Below are 16,735 nucleotides of genomic sequence, written 5' to 3' on the forward strand. Positions count from 1 at the left end.
TAGTTTTCTCCCACGAGCGCAAAAACCATTTTTTAGCCAATTTCGCCGTAAAAGCTTATTTCTCCAAAAACACCTACAAATAAATAAAATAACCAAATAAGTATAGAATCGAGCACTGACACTATATACAATTGAGATATATTAGACACATAAATGCGTCTATCAGTGAGGTATTAGCAAAATGTTCATTTTCACGTTGTGGCGAATGATGCATGTGTGAATAGTCATTAGGGTTCATGTATTGAGGCTCGGGACTTTGAAAATGTCCATAATAATTCCTATGACTATTGACATCATGGTCTATGGGAGGTTCATAACGTGAAGTATGTCCACACGCAAGTTCTCTAAGGGATTTGTTGTATTCCCCAACTGTAGACCAAGATCTAGACATGATTGGGCTCAAAAGCTAAGTAACTATGTTACAAAGCCCAAAATTTGGTTTTTATGGGTAACATTTGGTTTTGTCGGGTTTGGAAAAGAAATTTGGTTTTTAATGGGTTTTAGAAAAATTTTGGTTTTTTAAAGGGAGCAAAGCCCACATTGATGGAGGATGCACGGCCCAGCTCAGAAGTTTGGACGAAGCCCAACTAACGAGTTGAAATCAGAGACGAGGTCCAGCTGCGAGTTTTTTTTTTTTTATTGTTGGGCTCTCAGTTAGCCAAAGATCGAGGCCCTAGCTGTTGGGTTTGGGAGTTGTTTTAAAACTTTGAATTTTGTAGGCCCATTGTTGGTGAAGCCCAAAATTTGTTTTTAAAACTAAGCACAGCCTTGTTTTTGAAATTTAGTTTTGGCCCATTTTTGTCTTGGCAGGTTCAGTTAAACTTGTTTAGGTTGTTTGTTGGGTTTTTGAAGCCCAAAATTTTGATAGAGACAATCTCACAGTTAAGCTCAAATACAAACCCAAAAGTTAACTTAAATTACAAGCCCAACAAAAAAAAATGGAAAAAATTATTACAATCCCACAAATTAAAAATGGAAGCCCACAGGTTGGGTTCTCTTAATGGGTTTAGGCTTACCTTTGAAGCACAGCCCAGCTGTTCAGTTTGGTTGCAAAAGCCCAGTTGGGCTTTGGATCATCCTAAGCTTTGGCTTCAACACTCAAGGCCCAGTTGGGCTTTGGTCTTTCTTCTTTGGCTTGTGTAGCCCAGTTGTGTTTTGGTCTAGCTACAGCAGCAGCAGACAACAACACCAGATCAACTCAGCAACAGCAACAGGCTTGGCCTGGCAGGAAACAACAGCAGCACCAGGCAGCACAGGTAGGCTTCAGGCAGCAGTTCTGGCACCAGCAGCAGCAATCAAGGCTCAGCAGCAGGAGCAGATCAGCAGCAATCAAGGGGCAGCCTCAGCAGCAAGAGGCCCTCAGGCACAGCAGCAGCTTCACCAGCACTTGCCTTGGCAGCAGCAGCAGCAGACAACAAGGAAGAAAAGCAAGGAAAAAAAAGATAAGCACAACCCAAGCTGGGAGCACTGAACAACAGAAAAAAAAAGAGTAAGATGAAAGGAATACACTAAATGCAAAATGCTTACACTAAGATGATTACACTAAATGCAAAAACTCCAACTACACGACACCAAGTCCCCGGCAGCGGCGCCAAAAACTTGGTAGGCTTCTAAAAGGTCCTACAAATTATAACCGCAAGTGCACGGTGTCGAAAGTGGCAAATGTGCAAGTACGGGTCGAACCACAGAGACTTGGGTGTGTATTTAAGTGAAGAAACAAGTGACAGTAAACCAAATAAGCAGTGAATGACAGTGGCAAAGGAACAAAGAAAAAGCAGTGTCAATGAATAAGAAAAACTTAACCAAAACAGAACATGGGAGAGAAATTGTGGATGGGAATGAAGTGTATGGAGATGGATGAGAATTCTCTTTCACCTAGCTAGTTTGCATAGGTCAGGTCTTTGTCATATGGCTAGTTAACCACCTAAAGTCCTAGGATTAACCCCTAGCATTGCCTATCTGATTAAAGCATAGGCAATCACAGGTCATTTAGGTTCCTAGGTTTCTAACTAATATGGTTTGTTCATCCCTTAGATTATTACTAACTCCTAGCATTAATGGTCTGTTTAAAGCACCATTAATCACAAGCCAGTGAACCCTTGGAATGTCACTAACCTAAGTGTTTTGAGCTCAACAGGGACTAACCCAAATGGCTAACCAACATGGTTCAATGGTCTTCTCACCCTAGTGGTGAATTAGAACATGTTGCAGTTAGGAGTCTTCATGGTTGTCAAGCATTAAGACTCAAAATAAGAGCATGTGAGTTAAACAGGGGAATTACAGGATCATGTGTAGAAACAATACAAACATGCTAATTAACACAAACATAACATGAACAATACATTCACATGATGAAACTGATATTTAATTGAAGAAACTAACATTTAAACAAAACCTAAGAACCAAACAGTGAAGCATAAATTGAAATTGGAAAACAAAGAAATCTAAAACTAAACCTAATTGACACACTGGCTAGTCCAGGTATGAGTTCTAATCCTCCCACACATCCCCTATTTATACATGCAACATCAAAATATCAAAATCCCCAAAAATTAGGGTTTCACCTAAATCGAAATTAAATCATACCTACTCTCTGAAATTTGATTTTGATTTCGACCCATCCCTCTTGTGCGTCTCCTACATCTCCTGTTGCTTTCAATTTGCGTCTTTAGCTTAACCTAGTTTACCATTTGTACACGCCTAGGGTTTCATAGAGCCGTGTAAAAATGGAAAAGTAGACAGCTAAGAGAAGGGGTATGTGATGATGGGTGTGGAGAGGTGTACGTGGTGATTATGGTGGTGGTTGAGGAGTTGGTGGCGGACATGGGTGTAGCAGGTGGAGGAGCAGGTGGTGGAGGTTGCTGTGAAGAAGAAAGGAGAATAGAGGAAATCGAGTGAGATAAAAGTGTGATCGGTTAGGGTAGATAGGGTTTGGTGTTCCAGTGTTGATCGGACGCATCAGATTTCGATATTCGGCGAGTGATAGGCGTTGGATCGATCCATCTGAAATGCATCCAACGATAAGATGGAACATAGCTTTCAGCAACCGTCGGATGAAGAGATACAACGAAACTAACGGCGTGAGATGGAGTTAGGTGCTGTAGTGTTGGTCAGGAATTTCAGACTTTGATGTACTGGCAATGCTGCGACCGTAGGATGCTGAGATGATCCAATCTAACGGCTAGAAAGGGAAAACGGGTATGGATTTTGGGTGAGGGTTTTGGGCCTTGGGTATGCCAAGCCCATATCTTCTTTAAGAACAATTCTTCCTCTTCAAGCCCACTTCTAGCCTTTTGGTCTTTTGCACAACATTCTTCGCGGCTTCCTTGTGTAATTCCTCCCGGCTTTTCACCGCTTTTCTGCTCTTTTCCGCTCCGCTATTCATCCAAACTTTATTTATTACCTAAAAAATGCAAAATTAATTAATAAAAATATTTATTCTTGAAAACAAAGAAAATACAGAATATGGGATAAAATGTAGAATTAATGCACAAAAGATGAGTTAAATGCCAAGAAAAATATATAGAAATATGCACTTTTTAGCACTCATCAGTTAGTAATCCAAGCTTCTCAGCTAACTGAGTGTAAGTGTTTCAGATTCGCGAGGTTTGCTAGCTTTATCTATTGTAACCATATTTCCAAGCCTTCATCTAAAGGCAGAGAACCAAATAGGCTTATCTTTGAAAGGTAGATTCATATCAAAAGTCAACACTTAGTTTAAAGGAACTCTTAGCTAGATTTCGTAAAGGATGTTAGCTAATTAAAGAATCAATTGCGTAGAGCCTTGCAAGGTTCAAGGATGTCGGGAGCACAAATGTGGTTGAATTTCTTAAAGCGTTAATTCGATTTCAACTACATTCCATTCTGAAGTATGATAGTAGATTAATGTCTGTAGCGGGTTAATACATTTTGGTGTTTAAGATGGACGAGGTCCCGAGGTTTTTCTGCAACTGCAGTTTTTTTCGTTAAAAAAACTTCTGGTGTCTTGTGTTTTTCCTTTTCCGCATTATATTGTTTTATCTTTATAATAGAAATATTACGAGTACTACGCATTCAATCTAGGTAGTTTAAGTCCTTATTAATTATGATCAATAACGAGACTTGTTCTTGTTGAATTCATATATTGAAAGATAGATAACATATTTTGTACTTGGAAAATTCGGATCCTAATGATTTGGATACGACTAGATTGATCTTGTATATTGGTTTTTGAGATTGTCCAAGAAATCTTCCACACAATCAGGTTCACGGACTTTGTTGTCTAGACATTTTGATTGTGGAAGAGATGAGAAAAAAACTCTACATACATATTTTTCAAAGATATTTAATTTAGATCTAGTTGCAATTGTATTAGGTTTTGTTCATACAGGTTGCTGAACGAAAAAGGTTGTGGTGTACTTGGCACCCTCTCATTTTCACCACCTGTCATATTTCCTTCTACCAACCCACTAAACCCTTTCCCATTTGAAAATATACTCCAAAGAAAAACTTGACGCTTATTTCGAAGAGATAAAGAAGCTAGGAAGCTTAGGAAACCAGAAAAAGACCCACCAATTCAACCAAAGTAATGAAGATCATCATGTGAATGGGCACCGCTAATTGGAACCAAAAATGGAAAACCACCATAACCCGATGAACCACAAATACTCAAAAGAAACAATAATGTTGTTGTTGGAGACATAATGATGCTCATAACTGAGAAAATGCTTTCGATAATAATTTCCCGGCTGGAAAGCTCGTCCACTACAACTAAGATACATCTATCCTAAATCTCTCTTCCCTTATAATTCTCACTCACATTTCCTATGTGATCACCAATATTTATAACCTCACATTAAATATACATCTCATCATGCTTTCTAGAAATTACTTGAAATACCATGAGACCTTTTCTAGAAGACCTATCTTCAAGTATCCCGTTGTCTCTTACTTTTGGTAATTTTTCACTTCTCTATCCTAGAATTTCCAAGGTCTAGGAACAAAAGGTACCAAGATTTATCACGATTATGGTAATTGGATCTCAAATGCTAAAAATGTTGCCAGCTGCTTCACATATTACAACCCAGACATCATAAACCTTACACCTACTACCATCTTCCAATACAACAATAACATCTTTAACAAAATTTCAGACATGTAGGAAATCAATAGTCTACTCTCTTTAGCATGGTTGGTGATAAAGCTCCTGGCTCTGATGGCTAACCGGGATACTGTTAGGGAGGACATTGTTAGATTGGTACAAAAAAAAAAAAATCTTCTGGACACATGTTCAAGTAAATGAACTCTATTTTTATATCCCTCATACTCAAAACTAACAAACCCTCATCCCCAAGCCACTTCAGGTCAATAATCCTCTGCAACACCACCTAAAAAATCATTTCCAAACTCATATCCCATAAAATGAAACCTTTCTTAAACAAAATCATATCTCCCTATCAATATGCCTTCACTCCTGGCAGATAAATTTCTGATAGTATTTTTATTGCTCATGTAAACAATACTGTCAGAAATGGTCCTCTTAACCTCCACATATTGCATCTACGACATGAACTGACTAAACTCTCAAAACAAACTTGCAAGGACCTCAACAAGATTCAGAGAGACTTTTTCTGGGGCAAAAACATTGACAACACAAGATTTACTACCCAAAATCATGGGCTTCATTTTTGCAAGCCAAAAGACCTGGGAGGCCTAGGTTTTATGAATATGGAACATTTCAACAATGTCATGATCACTAAAATTGGCTGGTGCCTGGAAAAAGACAAGGAATCTCTTTGGTACCAACTAATGGATGCAAAGTAGTTATTAGGAAGAAATGTCATCAACATGGATATTAACCCCAAGGTTTGAGACTCTTTGATCCGGAAAGGCATTTTGGAGGGAATAAGCAACATTTAGGAACATACAAGATGGAGAGTCAAAAATGGCAAAATAATTATCAAATAGGAAAACATTTGGATGACTGACAACAACAACCCTCTGACCAAGCCTGGATACTTCCCAGATAACCTCCTCTGGTAGATCACCTCTTTATGGAAAATGGAGAATGGGATATACCTAAAATATACTCTTGGTTCAACCCCGTTCGAGCCAACGTTGTCCCGGACACTGACTATCACCTGGGGAGGAAGATCAGATTCAATGGAAGCTAACAGATATTGAAAACTTCTCTGTAAAATCACTTTACATAGAAAATATTATCAAGATTTATCGTAATGATATTCAACACATGAATTGGGATGTCATCTGGAAAATGGACATTGCTCCTGTCATTCAAATCTTTCTATGGAAATGTGCTCATGGCATACTTCTCGCAAATGAAAAGACTGGTTATATCCTGCACTATATTGATCTTATTTGCAAGCTATGCAACAATGGGGAGGAAACCATGACCCATCTCTTTATAAGTTGTTTGGATGCCACCTCTGTCTGGCATATGCTGTCTGGACCAAACCTTGAAGAATTTGATTCAAACTCAAATTTCATGGATTGGTTCAACTCCATTTGTTTCTAGCAACACTAATTCTAATTACAGTGTATATACATGTTACTGCTTGCTGGTATATTTGAAAAGCTAGGTGTGACTAAATTTTCAATCACACACAGCTAAATTCCAAGCATACCTCTCTGAGCATTAAACAACACACATGCTCTCATAACAGAGTACAACATTTGCAGGATAATATTCTCAACAATACCCTCTACAATGTGGAGGAAAATATTGATCTCCAAATTCCAAGAGGAAACTTTGGACTATCATAAAAATCTATACCCTACAAGACCTTAGGTCACTTGCTTGCTATACTGTTCTAACAGTTACGGATTTTACAGGAAACATCATTGTGAATAGAGGACATCTTGTGCACAATGTAGAATTCAGTGGCGGAACTACTTAGTGACTTGGGCTGGCTTAAGCCAGCTCAAAGTCCAGAAAAACTCGTTTTTTTTTACCATGGTTTTAAGTTCGGCAAAAAAAATCATGCCTAAAGCATAGGCCTAAGCCACCCCACAAATCCAATTAATGTTCAAGTCACCCTCAGCTTTATTTTCCAGCTCCGCCACTGAGAGAATTGGGAACAACAAGTGGAGATGATCTAGTTTTCAATTGGACCAAAAAAATGCAACACATTAACGTTGAAAATCCATATTGAAACCATGAAGATTTTTATTCGTTCAACTATGTTATATGACAATGTTGTCTATGGGATATTTCATTTCAGTTACCATGAAAGAAGTAGAAGGGAAAATGACGAAAAAGAAAGAAATTATAACAACATCGTTTCTTTTGTTTTAGTTGATCTTATGACTACACACAGAACTCATAATTTAGACACTTTTAATTTGGTGTTGGCTTGTAAAATCTTTTGTCAAGGGAGTAGTGGCACTCTTGACGCCACTAGCTCTTGCATGTAGTCCACTTATACATATATATTACTTACATTGGTCGATTCACATGCATGAACTTTTTTTATTTTTTTTGGGCTAAACCTCTTTATAGGAAAATGCATGCTATTTCTCCCACCCTGGTGCTACTGTCGAGATCCGAACTCTGGCACTTTACCATTAGACTACAGTATAACCAAGCTATGAAATTTTGTAGTCATTATCCAAGGAGCCAGTTGTGTTCATTCCTTCTACAAGGAAGATTTTCTATGAAACGATGTCGACGAATTCTTGGGATTCTCTGGCTGAATAGCCTGAACAGATGTCGTCTTATTCCTAATGCTCTCCATCTCAGACAAAAACTTGTTCATGGCGGGACTTGGCAAAAAAACTGGTACTAAACAACCTTTGTCTCCCATGTTATCCGTATAGGATAAAAAGGGCTTGACATCCAATAATTCAAAGTCGGATGAACGCGTATTGCTGGCTCGGCGTACACTACTTCTCCGCACCCAAAATCAACCTCATCAGCATTCTGCATGCGTCTCATATTAGAAACAAAATAGGTCTGCACCATAGAAATGATAGGTCGCCCTTTTACTGATATTAGATCCGATGTTGCTCTAATGTACTCTTCATTTTTCGCTTTCAGCACCAACTCCAATGCAAAACTCAAAGGATTTTGAATCAACTTCTCAGTTGGCGACACCGCCACAGGATATGCAACTGTGTTCCTATAGAATCTTGTTGGTAATGTGGAGTGAAATTTCCCACGTGTACTAACGGCAATAACCACACGGACTTCTTCCTTGGGATCGTACCCAACTGCAATTGTTCGACATCTCCATAACCAAGCAGTGAGCAACTCAAAGGTGGTGCATACTTGGAGATGAGGAGGTACTTGTTTCCTTAGAGCTGTCAATTCTTTAGCGCTAAAAAAGAAGGAATGATGAACCATGTCATCAAGGGATGAAAGTTTTTCTTTATAATTTGATATAACATCATATTCTCGATGTGCAAACATGATGTGTGGTGGGACTTGAGCATTGAGTAAGATGGAGAGAATAGATGGAGAGACTTCGCCTCGAGCAATTTCAGCTAGAGCTTTCACGAACTGTTGTAAGCCTTGAGCGTCACAAATAGTATGGTTATGTTTAAGGCCAAAGATGAACCCTCCACACGTAAGACGAGTCACCTGCGACCATTCAGAATGTATGTTAGTTGTTAGGCGAGAAATTTACTTTACCATCGGACAGTTTTTATGTTAACTTGTCAAACCATATCACCTGTACAAACAACAAAGGGCAACTAAAAATATCTCCAGAATTAGATGGGGTGTAAAGAAGTTGTTCCAAACAAGGAAATGGAGGTTTTAGGAAATCACCACCCAATTGTTCGAGACTAACATCCGCATCAGCCTCAACAAACAATACACCTTGACCAGTGCATTCAACAATTAGCTTACCTCCGGGAACATCTCTAAGCCTACCAGCAAATGGGTAGTAAAAAACAAGTGTATCCCCTAATGCCTTCTTCATGACACCCACTATATCATATGGCTTGCAAGTACTAGCCTTACAAAAGTCTTTTTTGCGATAAAAAATAATTGTGGGGACATGAAAACGAAGACCTTTCCGATCATCAATGTCAGACAAGTATTTGAATTCATTAGGTGTGGGTTTAGCTGGAACGATTAGTTCAGGTTCTCGTCTTTGTACAGTGAACACAAGAGACGAGAAAGCCATGCTCTGATGACTAGAACCAGGGAATTAGTTGTTGAGTTGAAGAAGAGGAAATTGAAAAGGACAGAAATACGGTTTTGAGTTGGTTGCTCGATGCATTCTTATCAAGGTGGGCATACCTACCCAGTGAACATGAAAATCATCCAAGTGTAAGTTCACTTGTTTTCTGATGATCAGGTGTAACTTTACAAGCCAGATTAGGTTAGGCTGGATTATTCCCAGAACAAGAAGTTGGCCCAGAATGGCTTCGTGCATGGAAAGATCCTTTAATGCAGAACAAGATGCAGGATTTGTTTTTAGGTCTGGTTATTATGCCACAGCCTGGGTGTTCTGCAATGCATGAAGGGAATTTCACACATGCCAGCAACAGCAAGTGTGCCGTTGGTTGTTCAGAAAAGAAAAACCTCAGACTGTATAATCAATGTCGCAATAATGAAAAAATGAAGCAGATATCCAGAGAAAAACCAATTTACTTGCGCACTAACAGTATCAACTTTCTAACACAGCTAAGAAGTTTTCTAGTTTCATGAAATTATCAGCAAAGTTGAAAATGAGCCCAGAAACTGCCACAAGAGAAGGCTTTCTTTTACTTTTTTTATGCTCAGCCAACCTGGGCATCCAGGATATAAAATTTCTCATCTCTCTAAGCTATTTCAATACACAAATCTATCTACGAATTCTTGGTCCTAAAACTGCTATTACTACAATCCCTTCAGTATACTATTAATCACTTAACCCCCAACATTGGGTTTCTGTAAGACGTCCTTCCATAGATTACTGTACACCTTCATTGCTGGCTCTGCAAGTTCAGCCAACTTATCGAAAATGCTTATTTGGGGAAAAACCTGACTGAAAATAAGCAGGAAGTTCACCCGGATGAGACTAGAGCGCTTCATTTGGTACAACAGATGCTTCACATTGTCAACAACATTGCTTTTTATGGAGACATGGACTCGCCCGATGATTCAAGCATGTGCCTCTCGGTTTCTTCATTCGATTTTGTAGTGTAGTCCATTGCTGAATAACCTTTGGAGAAAAATTGAAATCAAACACTTGGGAATGGATAAACTATGATGATAACAAGAATGGCATTTATTAGAAATTTATTTGAACTTCAATGTACTCTATTACCAAAGATGGCTTCTATAGTTGGTAGTCTTGTTGGTGTATTACTCCTCTTAAGCTCTGGACAAACAAAACAAAGAAGAGACGGATGAGAAGGATAATTGTAATCTTATAAATGTAATGGAACTTCAAGCAAAACATAAAGCAGCTAATACTCATTTCCAGCTAAAAAAAGAAAAGAAATGAGCTCTTCACTAATAGAAGTCGCCTACCACGCAGCCCTTTGATAGCATCGAAATTCTTGAATGTATAGCCAACAAAACTCAAGTCTTTGGAAGTTAGCACCTGTGAGAGAATTTCGAATATTAAGATTTTTCTAGAGTCAATTGCAACACATAAGTACTGCAGAAGTTTGTTCCAATTTAGCTGATCGTAGACATAACCTTGGTAAAGCTAATTCAATAGAGCTGTTGACCCGTTCCGAAATTAAATATTAAGAGTGATAACTCAGTAAGTTACATACCTTCCTCGACTGTCCTGAACCAGTTCTTGCTGGAGGAGGATCCAACTGTGAAAAGAGCCAAATAGTTTATCTCGTTAATGAATTTACAGTTATTTCCATACTAAGAATATACTTGAACTTTAACAACTGAACATCCAGCAAAGATCCATCTATATGTGACAAAAAATTGATATGCACAAGAATATGTAAAAACAATTACTGGGCCATTGCCATAGTGGTGAAAGGTTTGGTAATGAGCACCCTTGCACAAAATCGATAAGATATCCATGAATAAACTGTTCTCAAACATGGCGCAAAGGTTTGTTGGAAAATAATAGAGAGAATGTGGTTGAGATTCATACTTCATCGAACTTCAAAAAGTTTTGAGTATCTAGCTCCCCATTAACCATTGGTTTAAATGCTGCCTCCATTTCATAAAGTCTGTCCCACACAACATCTTGAAACCAGGGATGAGCCTGACCATGTAGAATTGCAACAAACATAAGGAATTAGAAGATCACTTAAATTTCGCAGTGGAATGAACTTATCAAATTCAACACCATACTTTTATTTGATCTGCCCCTGCTGTACCTAACCTATGGTCAACATCACATAGTAACCTACAGATAAGATCCTTGGCTTCAAGTGTCAACCTGGGTTCCTCCGGAAATTTTAAGTGGGTCCTCCAGTGCACAATCTGACAATGGACAACCAGCATTAAGAATTAACCCTTACACAAAGGAGACGCAAGGTAAGAATACACAAGTGATTACCACAATATCAAAGTTCATCATAGAAATTTAGAACACAATATATTATCCTAAACCCATCTACTAACCTTTTTGCATGTAGTGATTGGATCGTCGGAATAAAATGGGGGATAACCAACAAGCATCTCATACATTATGGCACCTAAGGACCACCTGCAAAAGTTGACATGATAAGAATACAAAGTGAAACCATGTCAATGCAATACTTGGTATTAAATTTCACAATAAAATGATGGACGGTAAAAGACTGAAATTCCAAAGCTAATAATAGCATTAAGTTATAAATGTCTTAAGAAAACAACGGCCGAATTTCAGTCCAGCTCACAGAAGTAACTTTTAGATGGAATGGATGGACATCATTGTAAATCAACAATTTATCCTCTAGAGAACTTGTATGATATACCTAATCAACCTGATGATTTGGTTCATTCATTCTTCAGGTGCCCATATTCTAAGTTACATGGATGAAGCATCTTCCGATGCTTGGCCATAAATAGTTTTCCATGACTAGATGATTTTTATAAATAAAATGGCGCAGCTCCAGGATGCTCCAACTAAGTTCACTCTCACTGGCTTTCTCTGCCGCTAATGGTGGGTGGGAAATGAAACAGAGATGTCTTGCTACTAAATGATATCACCAAATCGCATCTCATTTCAAGGAGGTAAAAGTTGAGTTCTCTACCAAGACTCATAAAAGTTAGACGATTCTGACTCAAATATGTACTTCCTTTAAAAATAGAATACCACACTACTTTTAAGATAAAGACAGAGATCCGGAAGTAGATCTGTTACTCAAGTTACTGTAAGGGGTAATGTTTCACAAAGGAAATAGGTGTCGGTCTGCTAGAGTTGAGTATGTATTTAAGAATCGAACAGAACAGCAGTTTTTCTGACTGCTATTTGTACTAGAATGGGTGTGTTAGAGTTTCATCCTTCCTTTGCTATAGTCTTGAAATGTTGAATATATGATCAAACTGGGAACATCTCTACTCTCGAGTGTCTTTTGTACGTTTTCTTTGTTGGTTTGGTCTCCTTAACCCCTTGATCATTTAAAAATGCGAAGTATGCTTTAGAAGTAACATAACACTGGAAAGATTTAAATGAACAAACCAGTCACACTCCATGCCATAACCTTTCTTGAGAAGTACTTCTGGAGCAATATAGTCTGGTGTGCCAACAGTAGAAAATGCCTGTGGTAAGAGAAGCGCTAGTATATTAATGTGATGTGGTAATAATTTAAAATACTTGAGAAATGGCGGTCACCCCTAAAGCAAACAAACCGGTTTAATATTAAATTTTTCCCGCTTATACATTATGATTTATGAGGGAGTCTGGGAACCCATATGAAACCTCAAAGATGCCTGACAGTAATGATTCAGGTTGCTCAGCATGATATTTCGTGGGAAAATAAAAGAAAAAGTCGCCCCTGTTTGTTACCTCTTACTCAACTTCTCATTGGAACATTTCAATTACTTAAAGCAAGCCAAAAAATATTTGTAAATGTATAAAGTTATATACTAGTGAGAGCCTCAGATCAGGGTCAGATAATTAGAAAAATCTAAGAGGGCAACTATAATTCACAAAAGGTGCAAAGGAAGAAGTCTCATGCTTCAGCATAGATCCAGCAGTTATAAATGACCAAGATCATTGATGTTCTGAAATCAGGTTTTCTGCTGTCAGGTCCTGTGCACGTGTATTAATATAACAACAAAAAGAACCTAATTGTATATGGCAGTCAATTTTGGCTTCTGCCTTGACTTACGACGCTTCATCTGCCTGATGTCTATCATCTATAAAGGGTTTTGGTACCGAATCTGGCATACATTTATTGAACCCTTTCCATGGACAACTTGCATTGAGGAAATAGTTGTGAAAACAAGATACGCGATAAGATTGTGTTTGACGAGGACATGTTCTACATGATACTATTTTCATGGAATATTCACATTTGGGAAAAAAGCTCCCAAAAGGAAATAAGAAAAGGTAACACAACTTCCCTAGGCTCGAATATCTAGATATACTTGATCGTGACCGAGCATTTTCTAAGCATATGGACGCAAGAAGTAACTGGGATTTGGGATCATAGAACAGCATGCTATAAGATGTTGCCTTTCCAAGATGAGGGAAAATCTGACAACACAATGAACTGCTTACCAGCTTTCTCCTGTTCATCTGCCAATGTTGAAGTTGCTCAAGAGGACTTTTCCACATGCTTCCATTGGCTTTATCTGGCAAGCGTCCATCAATGTCCATTGATTCCCTCACATTTTCACCATCCATGGGTTCATCTTCTCTGAAAGCGGATAATGTTGAACAGTCGAGAGGTTTGCAGAGACCAAAATCAGACAGCTTCATGTGACCATTCTTGTCTAACAGAAGATTATCAGGTTTAATGTCTCTGAAAAGCAATGGTCATAAATAATAAGAGAAATACATCCTCAACGCAATTACAGATATTCAAACATAATCCAGGAATAATCTTTCAGCCGTTATTAATCCTAGTAAAGCAACTCAAGATTCAGACTCCAGATGACTAACCTATGAATGTAGTTATGTTTATGAATGGATTCTATTGCAAGAACACTTTGGGCGATGTAAAATTTAGCCACATCTTCAGTTAAGGTGTCTGCTCTGATGAGCAGGGTCATCACATCACCACCAGGCAAATATTCCATGACCAGATACAAGTACTCAGAATCTTGAAACGAATAGTAGAGCTTGACAATGCAGTGGCTGGCAACTTCTGCGAGCAAGTTCCTTTCAGCTCTAACATGTTCAACCTAGAAAACAAAACCTTATCAGGTAACGCAAGCATGCATACATAAACACATTTTAACGAAATGGTAAGGGACTGGAGATGCTAACCAGCAGCAGTATTTAATGTGATATTTATGTTGCACTAGTAGCCAATGATAAGATACAGCATATATCTGGGAGCAGCCTTTTCTATTTGTTAACAAATGTTTACACATAGACACATTCTTTCAAACTAGTAAGAACCTCATCCTCCAGAGGCATTTACCTTGCTCAACCGTCTTTGAATAAACGTGTCAAGGATCACATGAGCTTAATAAACAGAATGACAAAAACTCTATGATTGTACCTATATTCTATAACAGCGGTTACTTGGATCTATATTCTATAACAGCTTCAGATACATTAATGTCTTAAGGAATTCATAATTTGAAGAATAAATTGAGTATTGAGCAAAAACTCTATGATTGTATCATTATCCTATGTAATTGCATATGCTGTTTTGAGTGCATAAAACAAAAAGCTCTGCTATCAGAAAACAAACGGGAAACAACAGGATGATAATAATGATAAACATGAAAATCATGTCTAGTCTGCTTCTCAAGAGAATATCAGTCAGCCGCTACATATGATGAAATCTAGCTTCCACATTATAGTATCAAATCGAAGGATTGGTTATCACCTGACCCCTTCGAACCATTTCTGACTTCTTTAGTTTCTTCATAGCATAAATATTGCCACTTGACTTCTCTCGGCATAGCCTAACCTGTATTAAATAAGATACTATAAGCACCCAATTAATCTGACACAATGAAAACTTAAACTAAAGGTGGAAGTTTGGAAGCACATAAAGTTTTTAGTTAACAGGTCAACATTCAAAAACAAGATATGCCAGAGAAAATATTTGAAGTTTCCAAACTCTTCCTTCATACAAATAATGAAACATTGACAGTACAGTAGAACTTTCAACATATATAACAAATGAGTTGAGAATAACTCTGACCTCCCCAAAAGCTCCTCGCCCGATGATTGTCAAAAGCTCAAAGTCGTCTACGCATATCTTATGTCTCTTTAGACGCATAAACTCAGTCTCCGTCCGCTCTAAATCCTTGATCAGATTAATTTTTTCTTCTCGAGGGACATCTGAAGAAGCTAACTTCCTTTCTAACACCCATCGTCTGCAATGTGACCAAATAAAAAGAAAGGCAACGTAAAGACATAAATCAAGTAAGATGGTGGATGTATCTGCAGGAGTGGACATATTCTTGTACCTAGAACGCAGAAAATGTTTACCAAAATTCACTATCCATGATGCACGACATTAAAAGGCCTCACTAGGTTAACATTAGATACACTCTTTAAGTATTATTCACCATTCACATATGTTATTGAACAGATTCTTAACCCCAATTAAAACCTTCCATTACTACACATTCTCTGACAAAGCATTACACAAATGATAAAACCCTCGCCCCTTGCATGCAAGCTACTCCCAACTGCTGACATTGCACCAGCCACACCTTCACATCCTGCATGGTGTTAACCCCAAAAGGTTCACCACTCCAAGGATTTAGGGTGCACTATATCTCAATCTGAACTTCTAAAAAGGATAACCCAGTCTTCAAACCATTACCAACAACTCAATCATCACTTTCCAATCCTAAAATGACACTAACTAGTCCCTCGAATCTACTTTCCAGTATCCTAATCGATTTTGTTCACAAAAACATCCCTTTCCTCCAAACCCACTGGTGTTTCATAGTACTAGACCAAAATCAAGTTGTTAAACATAAAAGGGGTTCTTCCTTTAGCTTCTCTTGTTCACATTTGACAACATCATAACCTATTTTAGGTAACCACTTAAATGGAGTATCTACACTTTCCACTACCAACAAAGAATCATACTTTTTCACAAAAAGTAAACACCCTTTTCACCAAAATCAAAAAAAACCCATATCCCATATCACTCTAATTCCTTCTCTTATACTATCAAAAATCAATTCCACCCACCCAAAAAAAAAAAAAATTGACCCCAAAATTATCAAAAATCCAGAAAATCAAGTAAAATCAGATCTCAGGGGTGATAAGAAATGATGATAATTACCTTTCTTTTCGTTCCTGAATGTTTTTCATCTGGTTTTTGTAATGATTCTCAATATACTGCTTGGCTGCAGCTACTTTCTCCATAGTTGAGCTTGACCCTAATACTTCTTCTTCTTCTTCATCTTCTTCCATGGATTCTTCTTCTGATTCTGATTCTAGGTTTTGTTCATCATCAGTAGCAGCTCCGTTCTCCTCTTCCTTCAACCCCTCCATTATTTTTTTCTCAGTTGTGTACTGGAGAGAAATGGATGGAAAAAATATCTCTCTTCTCTGTGTGCGGTCTTGTCTGTCGTGTGTAATACAGACCTGGCATTGTAATTATTTTAGAACAGGACAAATTTGCTGGTGTTGGATATGGACCGTTGGTCTTTTTGATGGATCGTTTTAGATTTAAGATGTAGGGTTTAGATACGACT

General features: G+C 38.0%; 2 protein-coding genes across 2 annotated transcripts; both read right to left on the reverse strand.

The window, feature by feature from the left end:
- Nucleotides 1-7,780: 7,780 nt before the first annotated feature.
- On the reverse strand, nt 7,781-9,128 carry LOC113352823 (benzyl alcohol O-benzoyltransferase-like). Its single transcript, XM_026596591.1, has 2 exons — nt 8,670-9,128; nt 7,781-8,578 (listed from the first exon to the last, which is right to left on the reverse strand). Exons 1-2 carry the CDS (start codon nt 9,126-9,128, stop codon nt 7,781-7,783), a joined length of 1,257 nt encoding a protein of 418 aa, XP_026452376.1.
- Nucleotides 9,129-9,577: 449 nt separating this feature from the next.
- LOC113350465 (serine/threonine-protein kinase tricorner-like) lies at nt 9,578-16,651 on the reverse strand. Its single transcript, XM_026594600.1, has 13 exons — nt 16,321-16,651; nt 15,220-15,394; nt 14,899-14,982; nt 14,001-14,242; nt 13,617-13,860; nt 12,573-12,652; nt 11,531-11,615; nt 11,258-11,389; nt 11,055-11,168; nt 10,714-10,758; nt 10,463-10,535; nt 10,257-10,310; nt 9,578-10,151 (listed from the first exon to the last, which is right to left on the reverse strand). The coding sequence occupies exons 1-13, from the start codon at nt 16,530-16,532 to the stop codon at nt 10,063-10,065; spliced, it is 1,629 nt and encodes a 542-aa protein (XP_026450385.1). The 5' UTR covers nt 16,533-16,651; the 3' UTR covers nt 9,578-10,062.
- Nucleotides 16,652-16,735: the final 84 nt, after the last annotated feature.

This window comes from Papaver somniferum, chromosome 2 (assembly GCF_003573695.1).
Source record: "Papaver somniferum cultivar HN1 chromosome 2, ASM357369v1, whole genome shotgun sequence".
In the NCBI taxonomy this organism is placed as follows: Eukaryota; Viridiplantae; Streptophyta; class Magnoliopsida; order Ranunculales; family Papaveraceae; genus Papaver; species Papaver somniferum.

Excerpts from the sequence above, each read along its gene's own strand:
- LOC113350465 (XM_026594600.1), bottom strand. The coding sequence starts at position 16,532 with ATGGAGGGGTTGAAGGAAGAGGAGAACGGAGCTGCTACTGATGATGAA. Across the intron at positions 14,243-14,898 it reads AAATGGTTCGAAGGGGTCAG|GTTGAACATGTTAGAGCTGA; the intron begins GTGATAACCAAT and ends TTTGTTTTCTAG. Across the intron at positions 10,311-10,462 it reads TGCTATCAAAGGGCTGCGTG|AGCTTAAGAGGAGTAATACA; the intron begins GTAGGCGACTTC and ends TTGTTTGTCCAG.
- LOC113352823 (XM_026596591.1), bottom strand. The coding sequence starts at position 9,128 with ATGGCTTTCTCGTCTCTTGTGTTCACTGTACAAAGACGAGAACCTGAA. Across the intron at positions 8,579-8,669 it reads GCCCTTTGTTGTTTGTACAG|GTGACTCGTCTTACGTGTGG; the intron begins GTGATATGGTTT and ends GAATGGTCGCAG.